Source organism: Corvus kubaryi, unplaced genomic scaffold, assembly GCF_017639235.1.
Source record: "Corvus kubaryi isolate FWS band 111438036 unplaced genomic scaffold, C.kubaryi_AGA036_p1.0 128, whole genome shotgun sequence".
In the NCBI taxonomy this organism is placed as follows: Eukaryota; Metazoa; Chordata; class Aves; order Passeriformes; family Corvidae; genus Corvus; species Corvus kubaryi.
In genome coordinates this window covers 1,450,639-1,476,383 of record NW_024580663.1, presented here as the reverse complement: position 1 = coordinate 1,476,383, position 25,745 = coordinate 1,450,639, and the positions used below count along the sequence as shown (strand labels likewise).

General features: G+C 52.8%; 2 protein-coding genes across 6 annotated transcripts; one reads left to right on the top strand and one right to left on the bottom strand.

Moving 5' to 3' along the window:
* Positions 1–1,786: 1,786 nt before the first annotated feature.
* On the bottom strand, positions 1,787–6,223 carry SMIM33 (small integral membrane protein 33). 3 transcript variants are annotated; one of them, XM_042024969.1, is made up of 2 exons: positions 4,082–6,223; positions 1,787–3,705 (listed from the first exon to the last, which is right to left on the bottom strand). In XM_042024969.1, exon 2 carries the CDS (start codon positions 3,594–3,596, stop codon positions 3,186–3,188), a length of 411 nt encoding a protein of 136 aa, XP_041880903.1. In that variant the 5' UTR covers positions 3,597–3,705; positions 4,082–6,223; the 3' UTR covers positions 1,787–3,185. The 3 variants fall into 3 exon arrangements, with proteins under 3 accessions (XP_041880903.1, XP_041880912.1, XP_041880892.1); XM_042024978.1 differs by having other exon boundaries at positions 1,787–3,612; XM_042024958.1 differs by having other exon boundaries at positions 1,787–3,612; positions 5,003–6,222.
* ECSCR (endothelial cell surface expressed chemotaxis and apoptosis regulator) lies at positions 3,112–24,225 on the top strand. Of its 3 annotated transcripts, XM_042024928.1 has the most exons (12): positions 3,112–3,191; positions 6,347–6,493; positions 15,350–15,391; positions 15,926–15,976; positions 17,325–17,441; positions 17,906–17,959; positions 19,801–19,869; positions 20,407–20,505; positions 21,262–21,360; positions 21,972–22,008; positions 22,964–23,063; positions 23,591–24,225. In XM_042024928.1, the coding sequence occupies exons 1-12, from the start codon at positions 3,149–3,151 to the stop codon at positions 23,597–23,599; spliced, it is 867 nt and encodes a 288-aa protein (XP_041880862.1). In that variant the 5' UTR covers positions 3,112–3,148; the 3' UTR covers positions 23,600–24,225. The 3 variants fall into 3 exon arrangements, with proteins under 3 accessions (XP_041880862.1, XP_041880879.1, XP_041880871.1); XM_042024945.1 differs by lacking the exon at positions 19,801–19,869; XM_042024937.1 differs by lacking the exon at positions 23,591–24,225 and having other exon boundaries at positions 19,801–19,848; positions 22,964–23,584.
* Positions 24,226–25,745: the final 1,520 nt, after the last annotated feature.

Genomic DNA, 25,745 nt, shown 5'->3' with positions numbered 1-25,745 from the left:
TCAGTTTGGCAGTTTTGGGGTGTTTCCCTCGGTTTTACACGATTTCAGGCAACTCTGCGGCACCACGAGCAGCGTCTCCCCCAAACCCGGCTGTAACCCCCCACTAAACCCTCCCCTGGGGGGGTTATAAAGGTGCCTCCCCTCTGCAGGGCAACACCTTAATTAGGAAGGAAATAAAAGGGGGTGCAGTCGGTCCCTGATCAGGACAGAGGTAATTATTGATGCAGCAGCTCCTGAAAGCTTCCCCAGGCAAAGACCTGGCTTTGAGCAGAGCAGCTCCTGCCTGCCGTGCTCCAGGAGCTGCCCTGCACAGAGGGGACGATAAGGAGAGTTATTGTTGCTCTGTGCTCATAAAAGGATTATTATTAAGGAGGGGAAGAAAGTTACAAGTGAAGTAAATTGGGCCAGGCTGGGTGTTTGAATAGAGAGGAATAATGTTATGGTAATGTCATGCACGGCTCCGCTGCTCCAGGACCCTGACGTGTTTTATAAAGCCCCGTGCTACAAAAAGCAATTCTGTGAGCAGAGAGAGGCAGAGCTGGCCAAAGAGAAACGAGGAGAAGCTGTGAAAATGATGTTTTATTGTGTGGGAGAAAGCAGTGAGTTGAGATCTAACCCTTGATGTCCTTCTGGAGGAGAAAGCTGGCAGCATATTGTCACTCGCTTGTATGATTTAATTTGCTATTCTGAGTCTTGCAGTAATTTCTTTCCTGTGCTCCAGAAGCTTGTATTGAAATTCCTGTTTGCAAACGAAACACAGGGAAGAGCTCCCCAAGGCGGGGGCTTCAGTGCTGGATCTTTCCAGAGACGGTCGTGTCGTGCTGACAGGATGGGAGCACGGGGCGAATCTGGGGACACTGGAGCTCCCTCGGCACCACCATTCACTGCCAGTTTTATCTGATTTTAGTTTGACACCCCGAAACACCTGAACAACAACCCAGGGTGAGTGATGGATCCGGGCCACGGCACACTGTGACATCAATCAGACCTGTACGAGTCCCCAGCGGCTGCAAATCAATGAGTGCCAGCAATAATTACCCATTTTATCTTTCTCTTTATTAATATTTAGACGTTTTTAATCTTTTCTCTCTAAACACGAGGTTTCCCTGCTGTGGGTGTCCTTCAGGAAAGCTCCTGTCCCTCCAACTGAAGGCTTTGTGCTGCTCCCTGAGCTGGAATGACACAGCCACCAAAGCTGGGGGACAACTCTGCTGCCTCACCCTGGGCGGGTGACACCAGCTGATGTCCCCAAGAGGAGGGTGCAGCCTCTCTGGGGCCACAGTGCAGATCTTGTGATGGTCACATGGAGGTTTCTCCAGCTCTTGGTGTGGGTGGCCACAACCCACAGATGTCATTTAAGGAGATGGTGGAATGGTTTTGGTTGGAAAGGACCTTAAAGCTCATCCAGTGCCAGCCCTGCCATGGCAGGGACACCTTCCACTGTCCCAGGCTGCTCCAGCCTGGCCTTGGGCACTGCCAGGGATCCAGGGGCAGCCCCAGCTCCTCTGGGCACCCTGTGCCAGGGCCTGCCCACCCTCCCGGGGAGGAATTCTTAATTAGGAGAAGTCCCTGGAGGTGATTATCTCCTCAGGGGTGCTGTTAGGGTTGAACACATTGCAAGCGAAGCTCTGTTTTGACATGCAAAGGGGAGCAGGACTCCCTGATTTCCAATGGAATGACAGCCCTTATCTCCTCTAACAGGGCTGTGGGAGAGCTGATAATGCCCTATCACCCCTGGAAAACAAATGGGAACAAAGTCAAAACAGAAAACAACCCTCCCAAAAAGTAATATAAATTATGTTTATTGTGGAGACAAAAGGTTTCCAGCAAGTCCAACCACTACCCAGCCTTAAAGCAAGAAAGGGGCTGGAAATAAGTGAGAGGAGGGATCCTGGGGCATCTGCTATGTTGGGAATACCCCCAGAACCTGGAGGAACAGGTAAAGCCCATCTCTTGTCCGGCTGTGCCCACAGGGATCTGAGAGCAGACACAGACCCAGCTTTTCCAGAGTGGGAGAGGCGGGAGCTGTATTCTGGGACTGTCCATCAGAATAAATCCTTGTGGGGGATCCCAGAGGCTGCTCCGGCCCCAGGCACGGCACACACCGAGGTCCTGCTTCCACCACGGGAGGAGAAACTGGGACTGAAGGGATCCTGGTGCCTCCAGCAGCCGAGAGCCCAGGGCTGGACAGGGACCACGGTCTGACACCCCCAGGAGCCTGCAGAGCTCAGGAGGTTTCACCTCTCCTGCTCCCTCTGTGCCACCTCAACACCACCCCAGTGCAGGTGCCACCGCCACCAGCGCTCCTTGGGACAGCAGCCAGGGATGGGGACAGAGAGGTGGCCACAGTGAGGGTGACCTCAGGTCTCCCCATCCCTTGCACAGAGAGCTGCAGGCTCTGCCCAGAGTCACGTGAGCTTCCCCTCTGGTGCCAACCCATCCAGATGTTCAGCCAGCTGTGATGTGTCATTATCACCTCTCTTGCCTGTGCTGTGTCACCGCTCTTCTCTCACCCACCTCCACTGGGGACAGGACACGTTGTCCCCTGTCACTGGCTCCAGCCAACACGGAATCAGGAGCTGCCTCCTCTGCTCTCCCCTCCTCTGGCTGTTTGCCAGAGGGGCTGAGGGGGCTGGCAGGGACAGGACGATGTTCCAGCCCCCAGCGGGGGAAAAGGGGCTGTGGCATGAGGCAAAGAGCGGCTGGAGAATTCTCTGTGCCGTATCAACAGTGTAATGAGGACACTGCATGTGGAAACATCTTTCATTGGAAAACAATTCCGGGTGATGCAACTTCCAGCTGCTGCCAAGGGCCCGAGCACAGCCCCAGAGCTCCCCAGCTGGGGCAAGGACCAAGGCAGCTCTGCTGGCCACTCCCAGGCAGCGTGGGACAGGTAAAACCAGGGCAGGTAAAACCAGAAGAGATGCTAAAGCTGTCCCACGTAGGCTGAGCTCGGGCTGGGACCCAGCTCCTGCCTGGGGACGGCGGGACCCTTGGGCTGGACGTTGGGGGCCGGTGATGGGTCACTGAAGCTCCTGGCTGAGCATTCCTGGGGCCAGCCACCTCCTGGGGAGATGCAGGTCCCTGTGAGGGCAGCGCTGAGTCCCGGGATACACGAACATCCCAGCCACTACTTTTCCAGTGGGACATGTCCCTTGAGCCCTGCCCAGGTGCCCAGGGCCGTGTCACAGGTAGGTGATCTCGATGACATTGGGCTCAGCACTCCCCTGGGGAAGGTGATGGTTGCAGGAGCAGTGGCAGCTCACGCCAGCCGAGTCCATGCCGGGCAGACCCCAGCCCGGCAGCTTCCTGTGGGAATCCAGCTGCCTCCAGTCCGTGAGGAGCACGCCGCTGTCCATGTGCTGGGGCATGGGCTCGTGGTACAGGGTGATCTGCACCGTGCGCAGCTGGGGCCCGTAGTGCACCACCAGGATGATGAACACGGCCAGCAGCACGAAGAGGGCGACGATCACCGAGATCACGGGCAGCGCGTCCGATCTCTTGGTCACGCTCTTGACGATGGAGACGGGGGTGAAGGCGGCCACGTCCTGCGGCTCGGGCTGTCTCAGCTGGCTGCCGGGCAGCGAGGCGTTCATGGCTCAGCGGGGTCACCTGGGACAGGGACACGGGGAGTGACCACCGAGCCAGCCCGTCCCTGTCCCTATCTCCCGGCCTAGAGCCCGCAGCTCCCGCCTGCACTCGCAGCTGCCAGGGAATGGGATGATCCCATAAGTGTTCCGTCCCTCGGGCTCGCAGCACGGGATCAAATTTGGTGGTTAAGTCTGGGGCTGCAGGATGAGGCGGTGCCCTGCATACCCGTGTCCTGGGCACCTTCGGCCGCCGCACCTGGCTCTTGTGGGGAGCCCTCTGCCCTCCCCTCTCACACCTCAGCCCCACGGTGCTGATCCAGGACCAAACCCCACGGGGACCTCCCAGGGGAACCCAACCCCGTAAGTCGTTCCCCGCCAGAGGCACGACCCCGTGGGAGCCAGCACGGGTGGGAGCCAGCACGGGTGGGAGCAGTGGGCAGTGGGAAAGGAAAGAAGAAAGGAAGGAGAGCCCTGCCAGCCCCACGGGGTACCTGGGCGTCCTTGCTGCCTTAGAATCATCGTCTCCAGCGGCGGGGCTGGGAGCTGCCGGCGGGGCGAGCAGGGCGAGCTGCGGGCTGGTTCCCCGGTGAAGGTGCAGCCAGACTCACCTCGGAAGCTGCCACGTCACGGCCCGGCCCCGCAGCCGCCGGGGCTCCCCCGGGCACACGAGGAAGCGCCGGCTCATCCCGCGGGCACATCCCCCGGCTCAACCCCGGCCCTGCCCGCTGCCACATCAGCGCTGCCGCCCCTGCCCGCGCCCCGCGACCCTCCTGTCCCCCGCTGCGGGACAAGGGCCCTTTTGTCTGGGGACAAGCACCCTCCCCCCTTCGGCTGCAGGAAACCTCCCTCCTGCCACCGGCGGGGCGTGAAAATGTCCTGCGGCGAAGGAACGGCTGTAAAAAATCCCCGCTCTGCCCGTGGGCTCTTTGCAGAGCCCGGCACGGTGAGCCCAGGCCGTGCTCCGGGCTGGAAGGGCCCCGTCCCGAGGGGTGCCACAGCCCGGGGATGATTGTCCCTGCCGGGGGTCCCATTTGCCAGCACGGCTGCAGGGTGAGTCCATGGGGAGCTCCGGATGCTTTGGGCCTCCAGCCCAATGGTTGGACTCGATGATTTTGGAGGCTTTTCCAACCTAAATGATTGCGTGACCTGCCGGGGGTCGCGGGCAGGAGGCAGTGCCAGGTCAGGGCTGGCACATCCCTCCCCTCACCCGCCGGCCGTGGCACAAGGCTGCAAGGATGCCCTCCAGGCACACAGGTACATCGGCCTGGCCCGGGGATGCCGTGTGTCACACCCTCTGCCACTGGGAGTGACCTTGAGCACATCTCAGAGCGGAAAACATGGATCCCCCGGAGTTTTAGCCCTTACAAAGCACATCTTCCCACCCTTCCACCCCACAGCACCACTGCTCTTACCTGCAGGCTCTCAGCAGACAGGCTGGGGTGAATATCTGGGCTCTGTCCTTCCCACACGTGGGGAGGACAGGGTGGGAAATGCCTTTTCCACCACCCAGCCGAGCATCCAGAAGAGATTTAACTGTGTGTGAGAGCTTCTGGGTATTTGCACTCATTTCAGGATTCAGTAAAACCTTAATCTACTGCATAATCTCTGAGCATCACATCTGTGCAAGGGACAAAAGGGTGGGGGGGCTGCTGGCAGGGGTTTGTCCCAGCAAAGGCTGCTGTGGAGGCCGTCAGCCTTGGGCCTGGAGGTTCTCCTGGGGGGCTGGAAGGGTTTGAAGAGACCCACGGAACATGAGGAGCTGTGCCATGCACAGGGATCATTGCCTCCAGTCCTGCTGCTGTCTGCCAGCTGTGGGAAGCAAGGATGCAGTGAAGGAGCAGCTCCTCTGCCTTTTGGCTGAGGCTCTGTGGCTTTTGGGGGGCTGTGGGAAGGGGCTGGGCCAGTCCTTCAGACCAGGAGACAGAATTCCGTGGCTTTGCATCCTGAACACCCACATGGACCCCCGGAGAAGGACACAGGAGCCTTTCCCACATGGGGACACTAAAACCCTTCTCCTCCCCCAAGCACCCACTGACATCCAGCACAGGATAAACCAGAACCTGTGGAGTTCACAGCGTGACAGGCAGGACCTGCACGGACCAGCACAACACAGGGCCACGGCCAAGAAACCGAATGCCTGAACCCCTTGGGCTGCATGGGGGCAGAACCAGCCCGGGTTTCCAGTTCCTCCCCTCCTCAAGGAACTGGGGATGGGGTTGGTCCAAGCCCAGCAGGGCTGTGTGTCCTGCAGGGAGGGAGGCTGTGCTGTCTGAAGAACAGCATCCCAAAGCCACCATCCCAAAGCTGGCATGTCCCGGTGCCCAGACTCGCTGGAGCTGCCCAGGGAGGCCCAGGGTGCAGGGCAGATCCAGCTGCTGGGCTACCCTGGCCCCACAAGGAGCAGTTATTCCCAGATTCCTCATGGATGGGTAAGAAACCCCCTCTCAGGTGGTGGGGAGGCTCCTCCAGCAGCTCCTACCCCAGGGAGGCCCAACACAGCCGTCATGTGCAGGGAATGGGACCTGGGGGCACATCCTACCCCACGCAAACCACCTCCCAAAAACCCCAGCAGCACAAGGAAGCCGCTGAGGCCCAGAGCAGGGCATCCCTCCGCGCCGGGAGCCGAGTCCCCAGCAAAGCTCGGTGAGGTTTCCTCTGCCGCCGGTAAGCGATGTCTCACATCCTCCCCGGCCATAATGGGCTGAAAAACACAGTTCCCCTGTGGATTCAGCCCGTTTCCTCCTATTCTTTAACAGGAAGCCGTGTGAGAGTCAGCCCAGGCGGGCGAATCGCTGCTCGCGGTCCCTCCCGGGATGGCCAGAGGCTCCGCGAGCCACAAGCCAGCGCGGAGATGCTGCTCCCGTCCATCCATCCCTTCCTCTGGCTCCTCCTGCTGCTCCCAGGTGAGCTGCTCCACACACCCCGGGGAGCGCGAGGGGGGATTTGGGGGGCCCGGCTTCACGGGGGGCTCCCAAGGGAAGCGGGCAGAGGCTGGAAGGTGTGGGAGCTGCCACTGGGAAGCTCAGCCTTTCAGCTCAGGGGTGGCAGGAGTCAGGCTGCTGGGGAAATGTGGCTTTGTCGGGTTTATGGGGTTTGTTTGGCAGTGCTGGAGTACAAAACTTTGTTTCCTGGTTAATGAAAGGAGTGTTTCTGCTGAGGGCTGCGATGCTGAGGCATTTGTAGTAGGTGGCTTTTGTCAAATCAGAGTAAAGGTGGAATGTTTAAATGTATAGGACATTATTTTCCTCAGAAATACTTTTTATTTGCACTTTTTCCTCTCATTAATATAAATACAAAGCCCACGTGCATGGCTCGTGCAGAGCACACCTCGTCCTTGCTGTAATAATTCTGCTGCTTTGGGGTAATTCCGCTTTAACTTCTCTTTCTTGAGTGGAGGTGTGGGATGAAGGAGCTGGTTTCCTGCTCCAAAGAATGACAGGTTGCTTTTCCCTGCATTGTCAGGCACCTCTTGCCTTGCTGACAGCTGTAGTAGCTGGGAGCTGGAACACATCCAAAGGAATATAAAATAATGTGTCTCCAACTCTGAGGTTTTATCATTAAACCATAGAAGTTGCCTCGGGTTACAGCCACTGTGCTGGTAATAATGGGATTTTTAAAAGGCAGAGAATCATAGAATGGTTTGTGGTAGAAAGGAAAGATCTCCTCATTCCATAGAATATAGAAACCAATTCAGTTTGTAGCTGTATAATTCCAAGAAATAAGAGCATGTGGATTGGAAATTTTTCTCTCTTCATTAGAGGGCAACACTGCTGCCTTCAGCAGAGGGGGGATGTGCGCCTGGGATCGGATCAAGGATCAGATCAAGAGGCTTTGAGTGCCTTGGCCACCCTGTGACACTCCTTAGTGCCCACCCAGAATGCTGTCTTCCCTCTTAAAACTCCTTGGGAGGGCTTTTATGGGACAGGAACGCCACAGAGGGGTGAGCCCCCTTCCCTGGCCCGTCTGCACCACGCCAGGATCCACAGAGCGGGACTCCCAGAAGCACTGCCCCGAATTCCAGCTGCCAGCAGGACCTGGCGGCTGCAGCATCAGGTGGGTGGGATGCCACCCTCCATCCCTCAGTCCCAAGAGCATCACTCTGTCCTCTCAAAGCCACCTGGCTAAAACCACCCCCCTCAGTCACGGCACCATCACACCTCTCCCACCAAACCACCGGCCTTCCCTGGAATGTGTCCTGGCTCCCTCTTCTGCGCTGACCCAACAGCTCCAAAAGGGCTTTTTAATTCCATTTTTAATTTTACAGCAAGTCCCTGGGGAAGCTTCTGCACAAGGCAAAGCAGCAGCTTAGCGAGAGGGGCAGAGGGCTCCGTGCTGCCGCTGATTTGCCGGCACACAGGCAGCTGGAAAAGGGAATTAGGGGCTCTGGAACAAGGCTGCCTGCCCTGCGGGAGATGGAGGGAACCTTGAGGAGACAGAGAATTAGCTTTGGCTGGACACTACCACCTGCCTGTTCCCATACAGGCCTTTCTTGCTTTTGCTTGGTGCAAATTCAATATTTTATTAATTTATCATTTCCTAAATTAAACTTCTCTGTTCTCAAGGTTATTTCTGAAGGGAAGCTCACATAAGGGAGGCTCAAACTGTTGTTTTGAAATTGCTGAAGCGAGAAGGTCTGGCACATTTCCAATTTGGTTTTCCTCCCCCCAGAAACACTTAGCAGAAAATTTGTCCAAACAAACCTCTTCCTATGGACCGTTCCCATTACAATGGGCAGGCGTTTTCCAGACAAAAGATTTCCACTGAAAAAATTCCCCCTCAAAGCTGATGAAAACCCAGCAGGATTTCCCACTGTTGTTGTTCCATCCACTGCTCTCCTTATCTGTGCCACAGCCTGTGGATGGATAATGCCATGACAAATGTGGAATTTCAAAAACCAGACATGTATTTCAAGATATATTTTTCGATATAATCAAAAAGATGGGGCGCAAGTCAAGGACAGGCACCCAGATTCCAGACTTGCATCCTAAAACCAAGGCATCCCAGGGCAAATTCCTCAGCCAAGGGCGCGGCCAGCCCAGCCCTGACGTGGTGAACAAGGAAGAGAAAGCAGGAGGTGGTTTGGAGAAATGTTTGTTCGCACAACAAACTGCTCCCTTCGGTAACACGAAACCCTCCGGTGCCTCTGCAGATCTGACTGCAGCAGCTTCCAGGAATTATGTCCCATTTACAATAGGTGAGTCAACAACAGGTGTCCTTGGAGGAGGTGCTGCTGGTGTCCCAAAGCAGGAACGCTCCTGCTGGGAAGCCAGGCTGGAGAGGGGACCTGTGGCTTCTGCAGCACCAACAAAGGCCCAGCCCCAGCTGGGAGCTCTCCTGGCCCCACTTCCCAGAGGAGCCCACCCACCATGACCTCAACAAGGGAGAAGCTCTCATCTGGGTCCAGAGCAGGCACCAGGATGGTCAGAGGGATGGGGCAGCTCTGCCATGGGGGAAGGCTGGGAGAGCTGGAGGGATTCACCTGGAGAAGAGAAGGCTCCAGGGAGACCTCAGAGCCCCTAAAGAGTGCCTAAAGAGTGCCTAAAGGGGCTCCAGGAGAGCTGGAGAGGGACTGGGGACAAGGGACGGAGGGACAGGACAAGGGGGAATGTCCTTAAGCTGAAGGAGGGCAGCTCTGCAGGTGGGGTCTCACTTGAGCAGGGCAGAGTCCCCCCTCCCCTGCTGCCCACGCTGTGGGGGTGTGAGATATGGGGGAATACATAAAGAGTTACAAAATGTGGGAATAAAACCTGGGTGATATCACCAGGCTCATTCACCCAAAATCTGGACTCAGAGGAATTGTCAGGCCAAGATGCTTTACTTGGCCTGTAGCTGTTGCTTCTGTGAGACTGGAACCTCTTCCAAGCAGGGTTATCCTTCATCTCTCCTGGCACTCAAGCCAGGACACCAAAGAAAAGCAGGTGGAAAGAACAGGGATTATGAGAAATCCCTTAGCCACCAGCCCCTTTCACACCGTGTCTCCTGAACCAGTCCCAGCAGATCACATTCCTGCTTGGTGGTTCATGAGCACCACAGAGCAGCACTCAAATAGACCTGGGGAACCTCAGAATTACTGGAAAGGATAATCAGTTTGGGGAGAAACTTGGAAAGTCTCCTCTGTAAAGTGCTTTGAGCTCTGCTAATAAATAATATTATTAAAAACTTGTAGGTAGGCAAAAAGCACAGGCTGGGCTCCAGCTCCAGTTGAGCCTGGATTGGTGGTGCAGCCATTTTTCATTTGCACTGGGCATGGAGTGATTTCCCCTTCAAAATCCCAGACCCAGCTCCAAACCTGAGGAACAGCACAGCCAGGAGAAGGGCAGGACCCACATCACCAGCACTGCAAACAGCAGGAGCAAACCCAGAGCTCTAAAATAAGCAGGTCAGGAGGAAACTGGGACCAGCAAGCAGCTGGGAGGGTGATGGAGCAGCAGCCTGGTGGAACAGTGGTGGTGCAGCCAGGAGAAAAGCCATGCTACTTTTCCTTCCAGGAACAGCCCCTTTGCATGGAAAAACCAGCCCTGGGCACCACGGTGGTGCAGCAGAGCCGCTCCCTGCACGCAGCTTCCCCACATTGTTTGTCTCCTGCTGCTTTCTACATCCAAGTGGGTTTTAATTGCCTCCCACTAAGATCTGCTTCCAGACCGGCTCACCAGAGAGGAGCATGGAATGTGATGCTTGGAGAGGATGCCCAGGCCCAGGCCCAGCCCTTGAGGATGGGCAGAGGAAGGCAACGATTAATTTTAATTGCTGATGAGATCCGGGATTAATTCCTGGCTCTCTAAACTTTCCATAACACTTTGACTGAGTCATTACAATTCAGAACCACTTGGCAGTGAGTTGCCAACCCCCCCACACCATTTGGGAGTTAGACACTTGAATACCTCTGTGGATCTGGCCCTGATTTAGGCTGTCAGTTATCCAGCCTGCAGAACAACACTTTTCCTCTCTCTCCTCCACAATTCCCACCCCACCTGTTCTGCTGTGAGACCCTCAAGGCAGAGACACCTTATATAGGCACTTAATAAAACAGGACCTAGGCTTTGGCAGAGCTCTCTGCTTTCTAGGGTTCCTAACAGAGGATTTTTTCCACGTGGAAGTCCTAGGAATTGGGTGCTGCTCACTGCTACCGTGTTTCACCCAGGAGACAGCTGCACCTGTGTTAAGGGGTTGGTATTTTTTTTGTCGTGAGTCATCTGACAGAAGTGCCAATATCTGACTTGAAAAGCCTATTTTTAGGTTTCTGGATCTCTTTTCTGAACACGTTTTCAAGTGCAGGGTGACACTGAGGTACAGCACTGCCCCGTGGCCTCTGCAGGTGGGACATCCCCCCAAAAACTGCCAGGGAAGGGACAAGTGCAGGGTTCCTTATCACTGGGAATAGATGGTCCCTCCCCATCAGCAGTTCTGAGTGGACAGGACCAGTCCCTGTGACTCGACACCAGTGCCAGAGGTCCCCCCCAGTGACTCCAGCCCTCTATGAACACAGGCTGAACACCTTGATCTAAACCCTGCTGAAGCCTTTCAAAAAGCTGGCTCAGGTCTCTATAGGAGGCCCTGGCAAAGTTTGGGGGTTTAAAGTCAGTCCCTCTCTTTGGTCAGCACCTGGAAAAACCATGCTTTAGATGTCTACAATTGCCAAAAATAATACCAAAGCAGAAACACCTAAAATTCACCTGTCTTTTGGTTGACAACATCCTCTCTTTGTGCTGAGGAGTGGGGTGAGCTGCTGGCTTTGGGAATATCTCAGTTGCCACAAGAGAAGGCTCCAGATCAGTCTAGACACACCTAACCCCACAGAAAAACAACTGCCAAAACCAGAAATCCAAAATTCTCCTGTTTACCCTTTGGAAAAATAAACCAGAAAGCAGCAAGCACCAAGTGCCAAATGCAGCCGCGGCTCCGACGTGCTCCTCTGCAGCTCCAGTGGGTAACTGGAGCTTTCCCAGGACAGCACGAGCAGAAAGCCGTATTTCCCATGGTAAATCCCTCAGCCAGCTCCGAGTCTCCACCCAGGACTGCACAGCCCAGCTGTAAATCCTTTGCACCCAAACACGCAACAAACGCACCGGCAGTGCCTGCGCTGGTGGAAGGGCTTTGATGTTTATTGCAATTGCAGCTGTACAATGCTGATTATTGCTGCTGTTTGTACAGCCAGGGCTCTCCACGCTGGCAGCAGCGCTGGGAGGGAATGGTTTCCAACTCCAGAATCCCCTGGGATGCCTGCAGGGAGCCGCGACGCATGGCGCGTTTTGTTCATCCCCATCCTGCTGCCCAGCCCCACAACGGGAGTTCAGCCTCATCCTGCTTTGCACAGATCCATCCTGCTCCTGTGGGATCAGGGATGCTGAGCACCCTCCCCAAAAGAAAACACCCAATAGAACGGGGCTTTTGCTTATTTGAGTTGGCAGGGAAGGCATAACAAGCAGCAGCGGCAGCCAGAAGTCAGAGCCAGGCCTGCTCCACTTTGAAATGAAGTGTGGATGTGTTTAGAGAAGCCAGGGCTGTTTATTCCGGAGCAGAATGCCAGAAGGGGATCTCCATCCCTTGGCCTCTCCACAGCAAGGCTGGGCGTTTCTCCACAGCAACACTGCAGAGCAAGGCAAGCATCAGCCCAGCCACAGGAACTCCGGGAACTGAGCACTGGGAAAAAACGGCTTTTTCATCTTTTTTACAATAACCCCATGGTTTAGGTTTGCGAACAGAGAACTTCAGAAGTTCTCCAGTGTGACCCTCAGTGACAGGACAAGCTGCAGTGAAACTGTCCCATGGATGGTCCCATCAGGGATGGCAGAACAGGGCAATGTCACCTCCCTCACCCTCAGCTTCCTCCCATCCCTAGAGGCTCTGTTCAAGCTCTCAGATTTCTCCTCATCTGCACCAAAAATGGTGGAATAAATGGCCAGCTCAGCACCTTCATTCCCCTCTTTCTGTGGCTGAGTGCAGACAGCAGCTCTTTCTCCAGCAATTCTGGGTGCTTCCACATACCATGATCATGAAAAAGTACCTGTGATCATTTCCATAAATGTGTCACAGCTACTTCTCCCCGTGGGAAAACAAGACAATGGGTCCTGCAAGGGAGTTTTGGAGAAAGAGGAGCTGTTTGAGTCTGGCAGCTGCTGGAGGATACTGACCCCCCATGATGATCTCAGCACTTTATTTTTTGTGCTGAATGTAGAGAGTATCTTAAGGCATTTGCAAACCAATGTCCAGAATCATCCCCCGTCCTCAAAAGAAGCATCGCCACCTCTTTAGGAAGGGCAAACATGCCTAAAAAACATTTTTTCCCCATTTTATTAATTGATTTAGTAGGTGATGGTACAGCTGCCCATAACCCTGTCTCTTACTGTCCTGATACTCCTGTGACTTGCTCTTCAAAACCCCTAGGGAAGGATATCCCATAAATTCTCCAACACCATCACTCCTGGCACCTCACTATCCTTGTGCTAAGGCAGGTTCCTAGTGCCCAGCCTCCCTTTTCCTTGCTGCACATAAAGGTCCTTGTTTTCTGATCCTGCTCCAAACAGAGATAGGAAACCAGCCAGTCCCTTCCTCTCTGTGTAATCAAAGATCTGCTCCTGTCTCCTCTTCCATGGACTGAACAGGACAGTTTTCCCAGCCTGCTGCCCAGTAAACTAGAAGAGAAAAACATGGAAAAGGTCTGAAAAGTCCGGTCTGATTTTCACAGCCAAACCGTGTGTGGGAATAGACCACATTTTATTATGTATTCACCATGGTTTACACACTTCCTGTCTGGCTGGGATCATTGTCATAAAGCCTCAGACACAAAAGCAATTACGGCTCCAAAGCAATTCCATGAGGAAAATGAGATCAATCAGGAACTTGCTACACCCAGAGGGTGCCGAGGGTGAGCTCTGAGCCAGGCCCTGGGAAACCACACTCAGTGCTGAGAGTCTCCTTCCAGACACCCCTCCCTGCAGGGCCCTCAGCCTCTCCAGGCACCAACAGCTCATGGACCTACCCAAAGTTCATCTACATCACCCCTACAGCTCCTGGTATCAAATCGTGGAATCCCAGGCTGGTTTTGGTTGGGAGGCACCTTAAAGCTCATCTCATTCCACCCCTGCCATGGCCAGGGACACCTCCCAGGTGGCTCCAAGCCCCGTCCAACCTGGCCTTGGGCACTGCCAGGGATCCAGGGGCAGCCCCAGCTGCTCTGGGCACCCTGTGCCAGGGCCTCCCCACCCTCCCAGGGAGGAATTCCTTCCGTATATCCAAACTAAGCCTGCTCTCTTTTGGTTTGAAGCCATTATGGGGTGTTGCAGGCTGGAGATCTGAGACAGGTCAGAGCTACGGCGTTTTAGAATTGCCTGGTCCCCTCCTTGGTGAGAAAAGGGGCCTGGGGAGGAGCTCTCTCACAGCTGGCTCAGGAGAGATGAGAAGCAGCAGCTGAGCTGCATCTGCCCCCAGGGAGGGCAGGTTCTGGCTGAAAAGGGGCACTGCTGTGCCCTGGCCGGTGCTGCCTGCCTGGACCCTCCCCTGCAGCTCCTGCAAAGGCACTGCTCCCACCACAGACCACTGAGGCATCGTGAGGGGACAGCATGCTGGAGGGATTCAACCTTCCCTGCTGTCCCTTTCTGTCCAAATCCTTTATCTCCCATGGGGCTCTAGTGAGATGGATCACCAGTGGAGTCAGGTTCAGCTGCTTTCTGTACCTGTAGTGTCATTTCTTTCATTAAACTTAACCACAGAGAGCACCAGGGCCACCAGCAATAACCATTTTAAAATCCCAATTAGGATGTGCATTCCAGCAATGACAGACTCAAAGTCACCTTCCCAAAGTTAAACCAGCTGGGTTGGATTTGAGCATTTAAAGTGTATTTACATTTTCCAGGTCTTGTCCTCAAGTGTGGGGCATTTCTTTCTCCCATTTTCAAGGGCAGCATTTTTAATTGGCATCGCATCTAACCCTTGGGGTTGGACTAGATGGCCTTGAAAGTTCCCTTCCGATCCAAAATACTCTGCTCTGTGATTCCATGAGGACAGGACTTTGGGAGCTGGGGCTTTAAGGAAAACATCACAGATGCTGAGAGTAGGAAACATGAGGGATTGGGGCAGGGATGCTTTGCCATGAATCCAAAAGAAAAGCAAACAAATACACCAAAGCAAACAAAGCCACCTTTCAGTTGAGGAACTGGGGACCCAGTGAACACCTACAACCTCGTATGGACCTACAGGGCTACCCTGCCCTACAGGGAAGGCAGCTGCGGTTCCCTCCAGACTCACAGCCACAGGCTTCAGCCAGCTCCCCAGGATACACAGGACAGGAAGGAGAGCCAGTCCCATCAGCTCCTGGAAGCCTTTACAAACCTCATCCATCCATTCCTTAAGCTCTCAAGGGAACAAAGTGTCCAGATGTGTGTCTTAACTGTTTGAATAGCACCAGGACACAGGTCACGCCCTTCTCTGCCAAGGCTGAGCTGAGGCAAACAGCTCCCAGGGAGGGAATGACCCCATGGATTTCTATGGCCCCCCAAAGGGTTTGGCTCCAGCTGGGGAGGAGGACATTTATCCTGGCTGGATAAACTCCAGTACTAATTTACTCAGAGCCTGATAGCTTTACACTCAGTAAAACTCCTTTGCTACTACTTCTCTGCTAATGCTTTTGGGGGGATCCCGTATTTCAAAGTCATTCTTACAGAAGGTGAGGAAAACCCAAGCCACACAAGGAACAGGAGCAGCAGTGCGTTAGTGACCGTCACAGATCCTGCACCACTCACGCTCCTGCTCTTTCCTTTCAGGTCCTACAGCTTCCACAAACTCCTCCAGCCCTGCTGGAACAGGTACCTCTGCCTTGTGATGTGCTTCATGTGTCTGTTTGGATGTGGATGCACGTGGAAATGGGGGTTTGCAAATGGACAGGCCCCAAATGGGACCCTGATTCATAAGTCCCATCTGCTGAGGGATCTTCTCCCAGGATCCTGCCTCTGCCTGCCCCATCCATCACCATTCCCCCCCCAGATCTCCAGGGGACATGGAGGGTGCTGTGCCCCAGAGGGTGACCTGGCTGGGCTTGTTTTGGAAGGGAGCAAGGCTGTGTTCCAGGGAGCCTGGAGAAAGCAGAGGAATTCCACCTTACCTTTGCTCCCTGTTTTCCCCAGCTGTTTCCCAGCAGCTAGGGATCCATGGAGCTGCCAAGCTCCCTCTGGTCCCAACAGCCACACTGGTGACAAACCTTCTCCTTGGCATCTCTTGTCCCCCTGACCCTTTCTGCTCTCATTGGCTACCGTGGCCCCTTTCTGGCCCATCCTTCAACTCTCCCTGTGGGATCTCACCAACCTGGAAAAGTCACCTCCGTGCCTCTGTTTGTGTTCCAGGTCAATCCCAACCAATAGAACACAGCCCTGAAGTGAAGAACCACAGCTCAGGTAACGCTCAGCTGGAGACCGAGGAGAGCGGCTCGGGGACATCCCAGTGTGTAACTGGTCTGACCTCAGCCCGACTGGGCCACCCAGCAGTAGCTGGGGCTGTGCAGAGGACAGTGGTGAGGAGGAAGGAAATTTTGTGGTGTCAGGGCTTCTGATGCAGCCAACTCACCCCGCAGGGATCAAGGCACAGGTGTGAGCAAAACCAGGGGGGGAAAAAAATCACTAAATTGAATAGGGAGAATGAGATGATCATACAATCATGGAATCCCAGAATGGTTTGGGTTGGAAGAGATCTTAAAGCTCATCTCATCCCACCCCCTGCTATGGCAGGGACACCTCCCACTGTCCCAGGCTGCTCCAAGCCCCATCCAACCTGGTTGGTCTTTAAGATCCTTTCCAACCCAAGCCTTTCTATGATTTTGTGACATGTAGAGAACACCAATTACACCAGAAATGATCTCTCCAGCTCCAGATCCACATCTGTTAGTGTCCACTTGGATCTTTGGAGTCAGATCTCTTCCTGCTATGTTTCAGGGAAAAAAAAAAATCTAAGCATAGCTACCCTTCCAGAAGGACCCCAAAAATATCAAGGAATAAGATCTCAAAAAGATCTCTGCTCCTGCTTCCAAGCCTCGTGGGAAAAAAAGAAACTTAAAAGAAACTTTATCTTAAATTCTAATATTTTAGTGAAGCATTTGGATAAAGGGGGGAAAAAAGCCCACCACACTAACCTTGAAACCATTTCACCATTTTTTCAATTTACTGGAAAGCCAAGAGAAGTCTAGACAAGGAACTTGCCTATAAATTCCCAGCTGGTGATCCACTCTTCCTTGCAGAGGTTTTTTGAAAGCTTTTTCCCCCACATCTTGCTCTGGATCAGGTGCAGTTTGGAGCAGCAGGTTGAGGCAGAGGACAGAGCCCCCAGACCACTTCAAGAGCTGAATTATTTGTGCTTGGAGACTCTCAGCGAAATGAAATGTGAAAGTTGGCACTTCAGAGCACAAGGAAATGATCATGTGGGTGCCAGGCAGCTCCCGGCAGCTCAAGTGTCCAGTGACAAAACACCTTCACTTTTCAAAGCAGGGAAGGAAGCAGTGGCAAACCCCTGACTCTCTCCATGTGTTTGCTGAGCTCCACCAGCTCAGCATCTCCCCACAGTGAAAAGAGCAAAAGTGAATTCCAAAGTACAAGAGCTCCTTCACTCTGAGCAGGTTGAAGGCTATTTCCATGCTTTCCCTAGCAGATTATTCCTAACTCTCAAGGAATTTGATGACTCTGCAATAGCTGTGCCCTCTCCAGGCTGTTTCTGAGTTGAACTTTTTGAGGTAACGCTACAATTTCCCCACAGAGCCGTCAGTAAAATCAACACCAGTGACCACCCTGAACCTCACCTCTGTGGGTCAAACCACTACACCCAAACCCTCCCCCATCACTACAACAACCCTGACAGCAACCACTGAGCGAGGTAAGGATGGAAAACTCAAATATTTGCTCAGGCAGGACCTGTTTGTGCCTCCCTCCTTACCCAATCCAAACTGCGGGCATCAGAATATTGGGCTAGTCCACACTGTGCTGGTTATTCAGCAATTCTGCAAATATCGAATTTCTCTGAGTCTTTGCTGAAAGAGCAGCTCATTCCAGCTCCCCAGATGGACACAGCCAGGCCAAGCCCATATCAGAAAATCCAGATCATGCTTTATCAAATATTGGAGCAGCCCCAGCCTCCCCAGCCTCCCTCGCCAAGCTCACCTGTTGGGTACACTCTGAGCTGACTCCACACCTTGCTAACCTGGCATCCTGATGTCTGTCTGGAGGGAAAGTATCATGCAAATAAAGATATTTACTCCATAGACACCCAACAGCTCTCCACAGTGGAATCTGTAGTGGCTTCACAAGTTAACTGTCCTCTCCCATGTTTTCTTTATCTAGATGATAAATCCAGCGGAAACAGAAGCACGGCAGCTCCTTCTCCAACACCTCAAGGTACTTTGTCCTTTTGTAGAATAACAATAAGATCAGGTAATTTCATGGCAATCAATGGCACAGGTTCTCTAAGCACAAGTCTTTTTTTGGGGTTGAGCCACCCAAAACCACATCTGGTGTCCTTATAAGCAGTGATAAAACACAAGAAAAATGCTCTTAACATCCTCTGCTGGGATGAACTTGCACAGCTGAACAATGGATCTATGTTTAGGAGAAGAGAGCCCTTTTAAAATCCTTTTAAATAAATACAATTTTGCTTTTGACAGTTTGCTTAACCCAACCTGTAAGCACAAATTAGAGAATACAGTAAGAGTTTTCTCAGAATAGGGGCAGAATCCAAGTGACTGGAAGACTGGAATCTGACAACTGAGCTGATTCCCCAGTAAAGATTCAGCCTCAAAAACCTGCAATGGTCTAGAAACTGCTCTGCCTCTCCAAGTACCTCTCAGATCTCTAAGACAAGCAAGGTGAGGAACCCGTGGCCAGCTGTGCCCACACAGATGCCCACCCACCATGGTTGTCCCCTGTTAAGCCAGGAGCCCTTTGCTCAGAGCAGATTGCTGTTCATTCCAACCCTGATTTACCAATGGGAAGCCCCACACATCTCTGACTATAGATGCTGATGCTTCCAAAGGCCAGGTCTCCCATTGGGTGAGACTCAACATTTCCCAGGGATGGGGTATCCGTGGCAGGCTCGGCAAACCATAGCTTCTGCCCGTGGCTAGAAGAACAATTTCAGAATGAAACAAAGAATTCGATGACTGGGGAAAAAATTGTACAGCAGCAGACCCTGCTTCTCCAGACTGTTCTGCTCTGTGTGGCTTCTGAAACAGTTAGATTGGTTAGTTCATGGCTTTTCCCCTTTTTCTTCTGGCTTTTGGCAAAATCCCATTCCAAAGCAGGGCTGTTTGCTGTGGGACAGGACCTGGGTTCAGCTGCTGCCCAGGGCAGTGCCAGGAGCTGTGCACAGCTCTCCAGGCACCACATCCCTTTGGCCAGCACTGCTGCTGGGAACGTGCAGATGGGAAAGCAGGGAAGAAGATCCTACTTGACCTACAAATGATCTTCTGAAGCTCTGAACTGCCACTTTTAGTCTCCTGACAGGGCCTGTAGCCGCTCGTTAAGGTCGATGCAGACACTCTGGCTGTTCAACAACAGCCTGGAGGCAGCAAAGGATGTTTTTTCTCAGTACAAGTGAAACACATTTCACACATTGGCTTTACATTTCCTTGCACAGGCACTGGAAGCAGCTGTCACAAACCAAGCAGCTTCACACAAGGCAGTTCATCCCACTGAGAACTAGAGTGCTTGCTTGGACAAACCTCTGTGCTGCCACAGCAGGCCTACATATGGTGTACAAGTTAGCCCACCTCAAATGGGTTTAGTTACTTCTAGATAGCCTAGGATAGCAAATCCACTCATTTCAAGCCCAGGGACAAGCCAAATAGTCAATCTACACCCACATTCTGCAACATTTCTTCCCCTACACAGATTTATTTTAAAGTCTCAATGTTTATGACCTATAGCAAATCTATTGCCTTCCCAGCTCAGTCTTCCAGCCTCCCCTTGCTGTTTCCGCCCCAAATCTGCACCTGGGACTGCAGACCCTAAAGAGGTTACAAAAGGGTATTTGAACTTCAGTTTCCTAGGTTTCCATTTGGACATGGAAAATAGTACAAAGTATGTTTCATGGGAAGCTTTTAGTATGGAGGTGGGAGTATTAATTCCATGTTTCCCCGGCACTACTGTGAATCCATTCTCCTCTCCAGGTGCCCATTAATTCCTTTGGTTCTTAGATGACACTGGAGGTCAAGACTCACATTCTGTGTCTCTCTGTGCAGGTCAGGATCCCGTGAGGAACGAGAGCACCACGACATCAGTGACTCAAGGTGCTTCCTCCTTGCAGAGAGGTGATTCCTGCTCTGTATTTTATATTCCTCTGCACGGCCAGCAGCAAGGCCATCACACTGCTGTCTTCAAGGCAGTGTGGAGAAAGGCCAGTGCATACCTGAGGGAGGCTGAACATCCCATCCAGCCCTTGAAAAGGCTGTAAAGCTCGGCAGAAGCAGCACTTCAGGGCAACCTCTTGAGCCTGGGAACAGCAGGAAAGGTGCCATTATGTCAAAAGGTTGTAAAAGGAGGGAGACTGGACAAACTCCCCCCTCAAACTCACTGCCAGGGCTGACCTTGACCTTTCCTCACTGGGATCCCAGAAGGAAACCCTGTGGGTGTTCTCAGCTTGTCCATAAAGGGGGCCCCACCACGGCAATGATTCCACACAGGTCTTGCTCACGTTGCTATTAAGATTGATGGACCTGGCCAGGATCCAAACTTGGTCTCTCCAGTGAAGTGCAAGTGAGAGTTAGGTCCTCTAGCATTGCTAGGAATCCTCTTCCCAGCCGTGGAAGAATGACTTTTATGTAAATCTACCTTTCTCCCCTCTGTAGGCACCTCAGAGCCTGTCACCCCAACACCAAACCCCTCCAGCCACTTACCCCAGCCCAGCCCGACAGACGAGAAATCACCGCTGACAGTGGCAGCTTTTGGTAAGGTCTTGTGGCACCTGAGGAGAGGAGGGGGCTCTGTTTCACCAGGCCACGCTGGTTTGGACACCCAACTTCATGAGGCCCTGGCACAGGGTGCCCAGAGAAGCTGTGACTGCCCCTGGATCCCTGGCAGTGCCCAAGGCCAGGCTGGACATTGAGGCTTGGAGCAGCCTGGGATAGTGGAAGGTGTCCCTGCCCATGGCAGGAGGTGGAACAAGATGAGCTTTAAGGTCCCTTCCAACCCAAACCATTCCGTGATTCCATGATTCTAAGTCCGAGGGATTCTTAGCAGGACAAATTTCCTGTACAAGGAATTGTTTGATTTATTGAGGCCTGATGTCAGTATCAAATCTAGAGCTGATTTAAAGTGTCTAAACATGGTTTATGGGACAGATAACATCACCCACAGCTCTAGCTTGTCTCTCCCTGTTACATTACTTATTTATCTGGCTTTACACTTTTGGGATAGGATTTACCAACTGTAGCAGGAACATACTGACTCCTATCAATCCCCAGTGTAATCAGCTGACTTCTGCCTTCCTGGCACTGCCTTATCAATTAAGTATTTATTGACTAAGTATTCAGAGAAGCCCTCTGAGGTTAAAACACAGGAGGATAAAGCTATTTGTTCTAACAACTATTTGCTTCTCTGTCTATTACGTACCATGCTTACATTAATGAAGATATTGATTTCCTACCCAAGTTTTGATGTCAAAGTCTCTCTGCTGCTCAGACAGTTCTTTCCTCCATCCCCAGGTGTCATCAGCTTCGTCGTTATCCTGATAGTGGTGGTCATCATCCTGGTCAGCGTGGTCAGCCTGAGGTTCAAGTGCAACCACTCCAAGGACCCGGAAGGTATTTGTCTGGGGGAATCTGTACTCCCCTAACCAACAAGTCACCAGTTTCCATGTGGATCTGGCAATTCCTAAAAGATGTCTTTGAAAAGCTTACACAGTGGTGGGGAGATTTGGAAGCCAGACTGGAACATGGATTGAGTAGTCAGGAACGCAGCGTGACCTCCTCGCTAGAGCCCCAGCCCAGCCTCATCTGGACATGGCTTCCTGCAGCCAGTCTCAAGCTTCCTGCAGCTCAAATTCCAGGAGGTGGGCAGCTCTTCCAGCAAAAATCATGGCGTTTGACAGTCCTTTACCTTAGGAATCCCATTTCCCACAAAGCTGTGCCCACCAGAGGGCAAGGCTGCTCTGCAGCAAGGCAGACACCTTCCTAAAGCCCAGAGGATGCTGGCGACCGAACGGGCAGCAGGGCCGGCAGGTCCTGCCAGTATGTCCCCTTAGCTGAAGGGTTTTCTCTAATCAGCTCCCACGTTTCCCCCACAGTGTCTCCAATCTCATTCAGATTTCATTTACATCCCTGTACAATGTAATTCAGAATAGAGCTGACTTATTTTATGGCTTAGCTGGGATGATTTCTCACCTCCACATCACCAACTGCTTTTCTCCCCCCAGACAAACAGAAACCAGGAACCTCCATGGTGTCAGAGAGGTAAGGCTGCTCACACTACCCACATCTGATGGAGAGAGCCTGATTTATCCCAGAGCTAACTTTAGCAAGGAAAAGCGTCTGCTTTGGTTATTTCAGGTGGAAGGAAGCATGTCAAGACATCTTTGACAGAGAGTTAGAAAAGCAAAATCAGCTTTGATAACACTTCAGCCTCTGATAGAGAAATAGGTAGAAGGTCAATATTAAGGGGCCTCATTTCAAAGCTGCTCTGAGAGAAGACTCATCACCTTCCCAAAGCAGATTGCTTGTCTTTGTCTAGACACAGACTTGAGGTCTAAACTCACGTTTCTGGATCTCAGAGCAGTCTTAGATATCTTCCAAGATGGCCATTACGGTTTCCCACTGCTAGTTGCCTACCAAATAAATAAACCCTGCTTTGGAAACGGATAAGGGACACAGGGAGCAAAGTCTGTAAGTGTTTAGGTGCCAAATTTCCATCAACATCAGTGGTCACGAAATACCCTGAAAGATCATCATCCAAGGGATCTGAAGCCACTGAGGCAAAACATGCCAGAAAATGGGACAGTGCCTAAGGCTCCCTGATCCCCAAAGTTATCCAGTGTTCACTGGTCAGGAATGCACATCCCAGCCCTCAGGGTAGGAAAAAAGGGGAATTCCATCTTCCTAAGCCTTGTAACTCACTATGGACGGGCCAGAATCAGGACAGCAGCTCAGTGGGCAGTGGAAACCAAAGCTGGTCTCCTGTACCAGCCTTGGCCTTGCCTGTTTGCCTCCAGCTGTGTGCAAAGAAATTTTGTCCCTGGAGGTGTCCAAGGACCACCTGGACATGGCACTCAGTGCTCTGGTCTGCTTGACAAGGTGGTGATTGCTCAAAGGTTGGACTCGATGGTCTTGGGGGTCTTTTCCAACCTCAGTGATTCTGTGATTCCCTGTCTTGTTTCCCAGAGTAATTAATATCTCCTTCTCTCCTGGGCAGCTGCTCGGCAGACACGAGCCAGAAGGGGAACAGCATCACTCTGATCTCCATGAAGAACATCAACACCAACAACAGCATGAGCTACCCCCCGTCAGAAAAGGTTTCCCTTTTCAGCCTTGCTTTTTAGGGAGTCAGCTGGGGATCATTTCTCTGGCTGGATAAGAGCATGCCTTGAGGTATTTCTTTGCTCTTTTATTCCTTCAGAAATATAACAAAAACCAGCTGCCACCAAACTTCTAAAGGTCCAAACTGCTTCCAGTGAGCCCAGTGAAAAGTGTGGGTGCCCATCTCAGGTTTACCTGGGCTGGCTGAGCTCAAGGTGCCAAGTTTACCTCACGCACACAGGTGACATCACCTGTGGCCAGCTGCAAAGCTGGAGGGGTTTGTCATTAAATGAAGAGGTCTGTGAGAAATCGAGGTCTCACCCTCCAGCCCAGCTTACCCACTCCTGCCCCACACATGGTTGAAGCACATCCCCATTGGTGCTCTCAGGTCCATCCTACATGAGGAATTCACATCATTTTTGGTTGTTTTAAAGCTGGGACTGAGTTCAGGAGAACACATTGCTGTACTCCCTTTGCCAGCCCAGCCAGGCTGCTGATGTCCCACGTTTTGTTCTTTTGGCAGGTGCTATGAAGCCAAGAGCCCGGAGCTTGAAGCTGACACGTGACAACCAGCAGTGGCTTTCTAGGTTCTTTATTTTTTTCCTTCGGGGAAAGAGCAAGGGTGGACTTTATATATAAATTATTATGTCCTTTCTGATCAGTACATTTACAGTAGTGTCCTACATAGCTTCCCCACCTGGGGCCTAAGGGCTTTCTCCAGTTACAGCCTGCCACGCTCGGTGGTTGATATCTAACTCTATTTTTGATATGCCTTCAAACACTCAGATAATTCCAGCAGCAAGAAGCACCAAGGCACCATCTACTCCGCTAATAAACCGCTGCCTTACATTAATGGCCTTTATAGTCTGTGCCAGGCAGTCACGGGCTTGTTAATCAGCGTAGCCCCACGTCGAGCCAGACCCGTGCGTTGGGAAAGCCTGATCTGAAGCTGAAGGCCTGATGGGACTTAAATGCCCAAGTTCTAGGTCAAATCCCAGCATGACTGCTCCAAGCCCCTTATCCCCGGTGCCCTCATTGTCCCCACAGCAGTGGGATGGTCACATCCACCTACCTCACAGGGTTGTTGTGAGGCCTTGTTAATCCATGTCTGTAAAGCGTTCGGAGAGCCGTGAATTAAAGGCGCTGCTGAAATGCAAATTGCCATCTTAAACACTTTGTTATTATTAATAAGAACGGAGCTTCAGGAAGGGAGATCGTTATCTCCCCACCTGCTCAAAGACTCAGCTGAAGTGTAAGGAACAAAGTCCCTGCATAGACCAGGGTTTATGTCAGTGTAAAATGAGTGGTCACAAGCAAAATGCTGAGCTGCTTCAGCTCTTGGAGGCTGGCAGCCCAAGTTTGCCAGGAGAGCTTCCATCGTCTCTACCACTGCTTTCCCAGAGCTTCCTGGAAGGCCAGGAGAGCAGCATCGCCTTGTGCAATGCAGGAGGCAGCTGTGCTTTGCAGCTGGCAAGGAAATGTTCAGCAAAATAAATGCAACATTTTCACGGCTCCTGGTAAGAGCCAATGCACTTTCAACCTCTGACACCTGCACCAGGTAGTTCGATAAGTTGTTTTTTAATAAATGAAGCTTTTCTGGTTACATTCATGAAAAGTAAAACATTGTCACTCACCCAGGCTCCACCAGACTGGTGAATTTGCTTAACACAAAATCCCAGGTGATTTGCAATTAGACAAACCCAAACAGCTCCAGTTCCCAGAGACCTGTAACTCCACACACGGAGCACTACAAGTAGATTTTTAGTGAATGCAAAGTTATAACAAATCTCCCTGGATCTTTGAGATCCCATAGGATCTCACTGCTGCTTTCATTTTCCTTCCTTTGACCTCCTTCCCACAGGCCCTTGAGGGTCTTGCAATGAGGGTGGGCAGGCCCTGGCACAGGGTGCCCAGAGCAGCTGGGGCTGCCCCTGGATCCCTGGCAGTGCCCAAGGCCAGGCTGGACATTGGGGCTTGGAGCAGCCTGGGACAGTGGCAGGTGGGATGAGGGGAAACCAACAACAGCAATGATGAAAGCAACTGGGAAATGTCTTGCAGTGAGGGCCCAGAACTGGACACAGCCCTCGAGGTCCCCCAGCAATGCCAGCACGGGGACGGGCACTGCCCTGATCCTGCTGCCACCCCAAGGATGGGACAGCCCAGGGGCCAGTGGCCTCGTGCCCACCTTGGGCTCATGTTCAGCTGCTGTCACCAGCGCCCCCGAGGCCTTTCCTGATGGGATCTAAAGCTGCTCCAGAGTGTCCAAAGGAGGGAGCCGGGGCTGGGGAAGGGTCTGGAGGGGCCGCCCGAGGAGCGGCTGAGGGCACTGGGCTGGTCCAGCTGCAGCAGAGGAGCTGAGGGCAGAGCTCCCCGGGGCTGCAGCTCCTGCCCAGGGCAGCGCAGGGACAGCTCCGAGCTCTGCTCCTGGGCCAGGGACAGCACCCAGGGAGCGGCTGCAGCTGGGCCAGGGCAGGCTCAGGCTGGAGAGCAGGGAAAGGTTCTTCCCCAGAGGGTGCCGGGCACTGCCCAGGCTCCCCAGGGAATGGGCACGGCCCCGAGGCTGCCAGAGCTGCCAGGGGTGCACAGGGTGGGGTTGCTGGGGTGTCTGTGCAGGGCCAGGAGCTGGAGGGATGAATCCTGGTGGATCCCTTCCTGCCCGGGACATTCCATAATTCCAT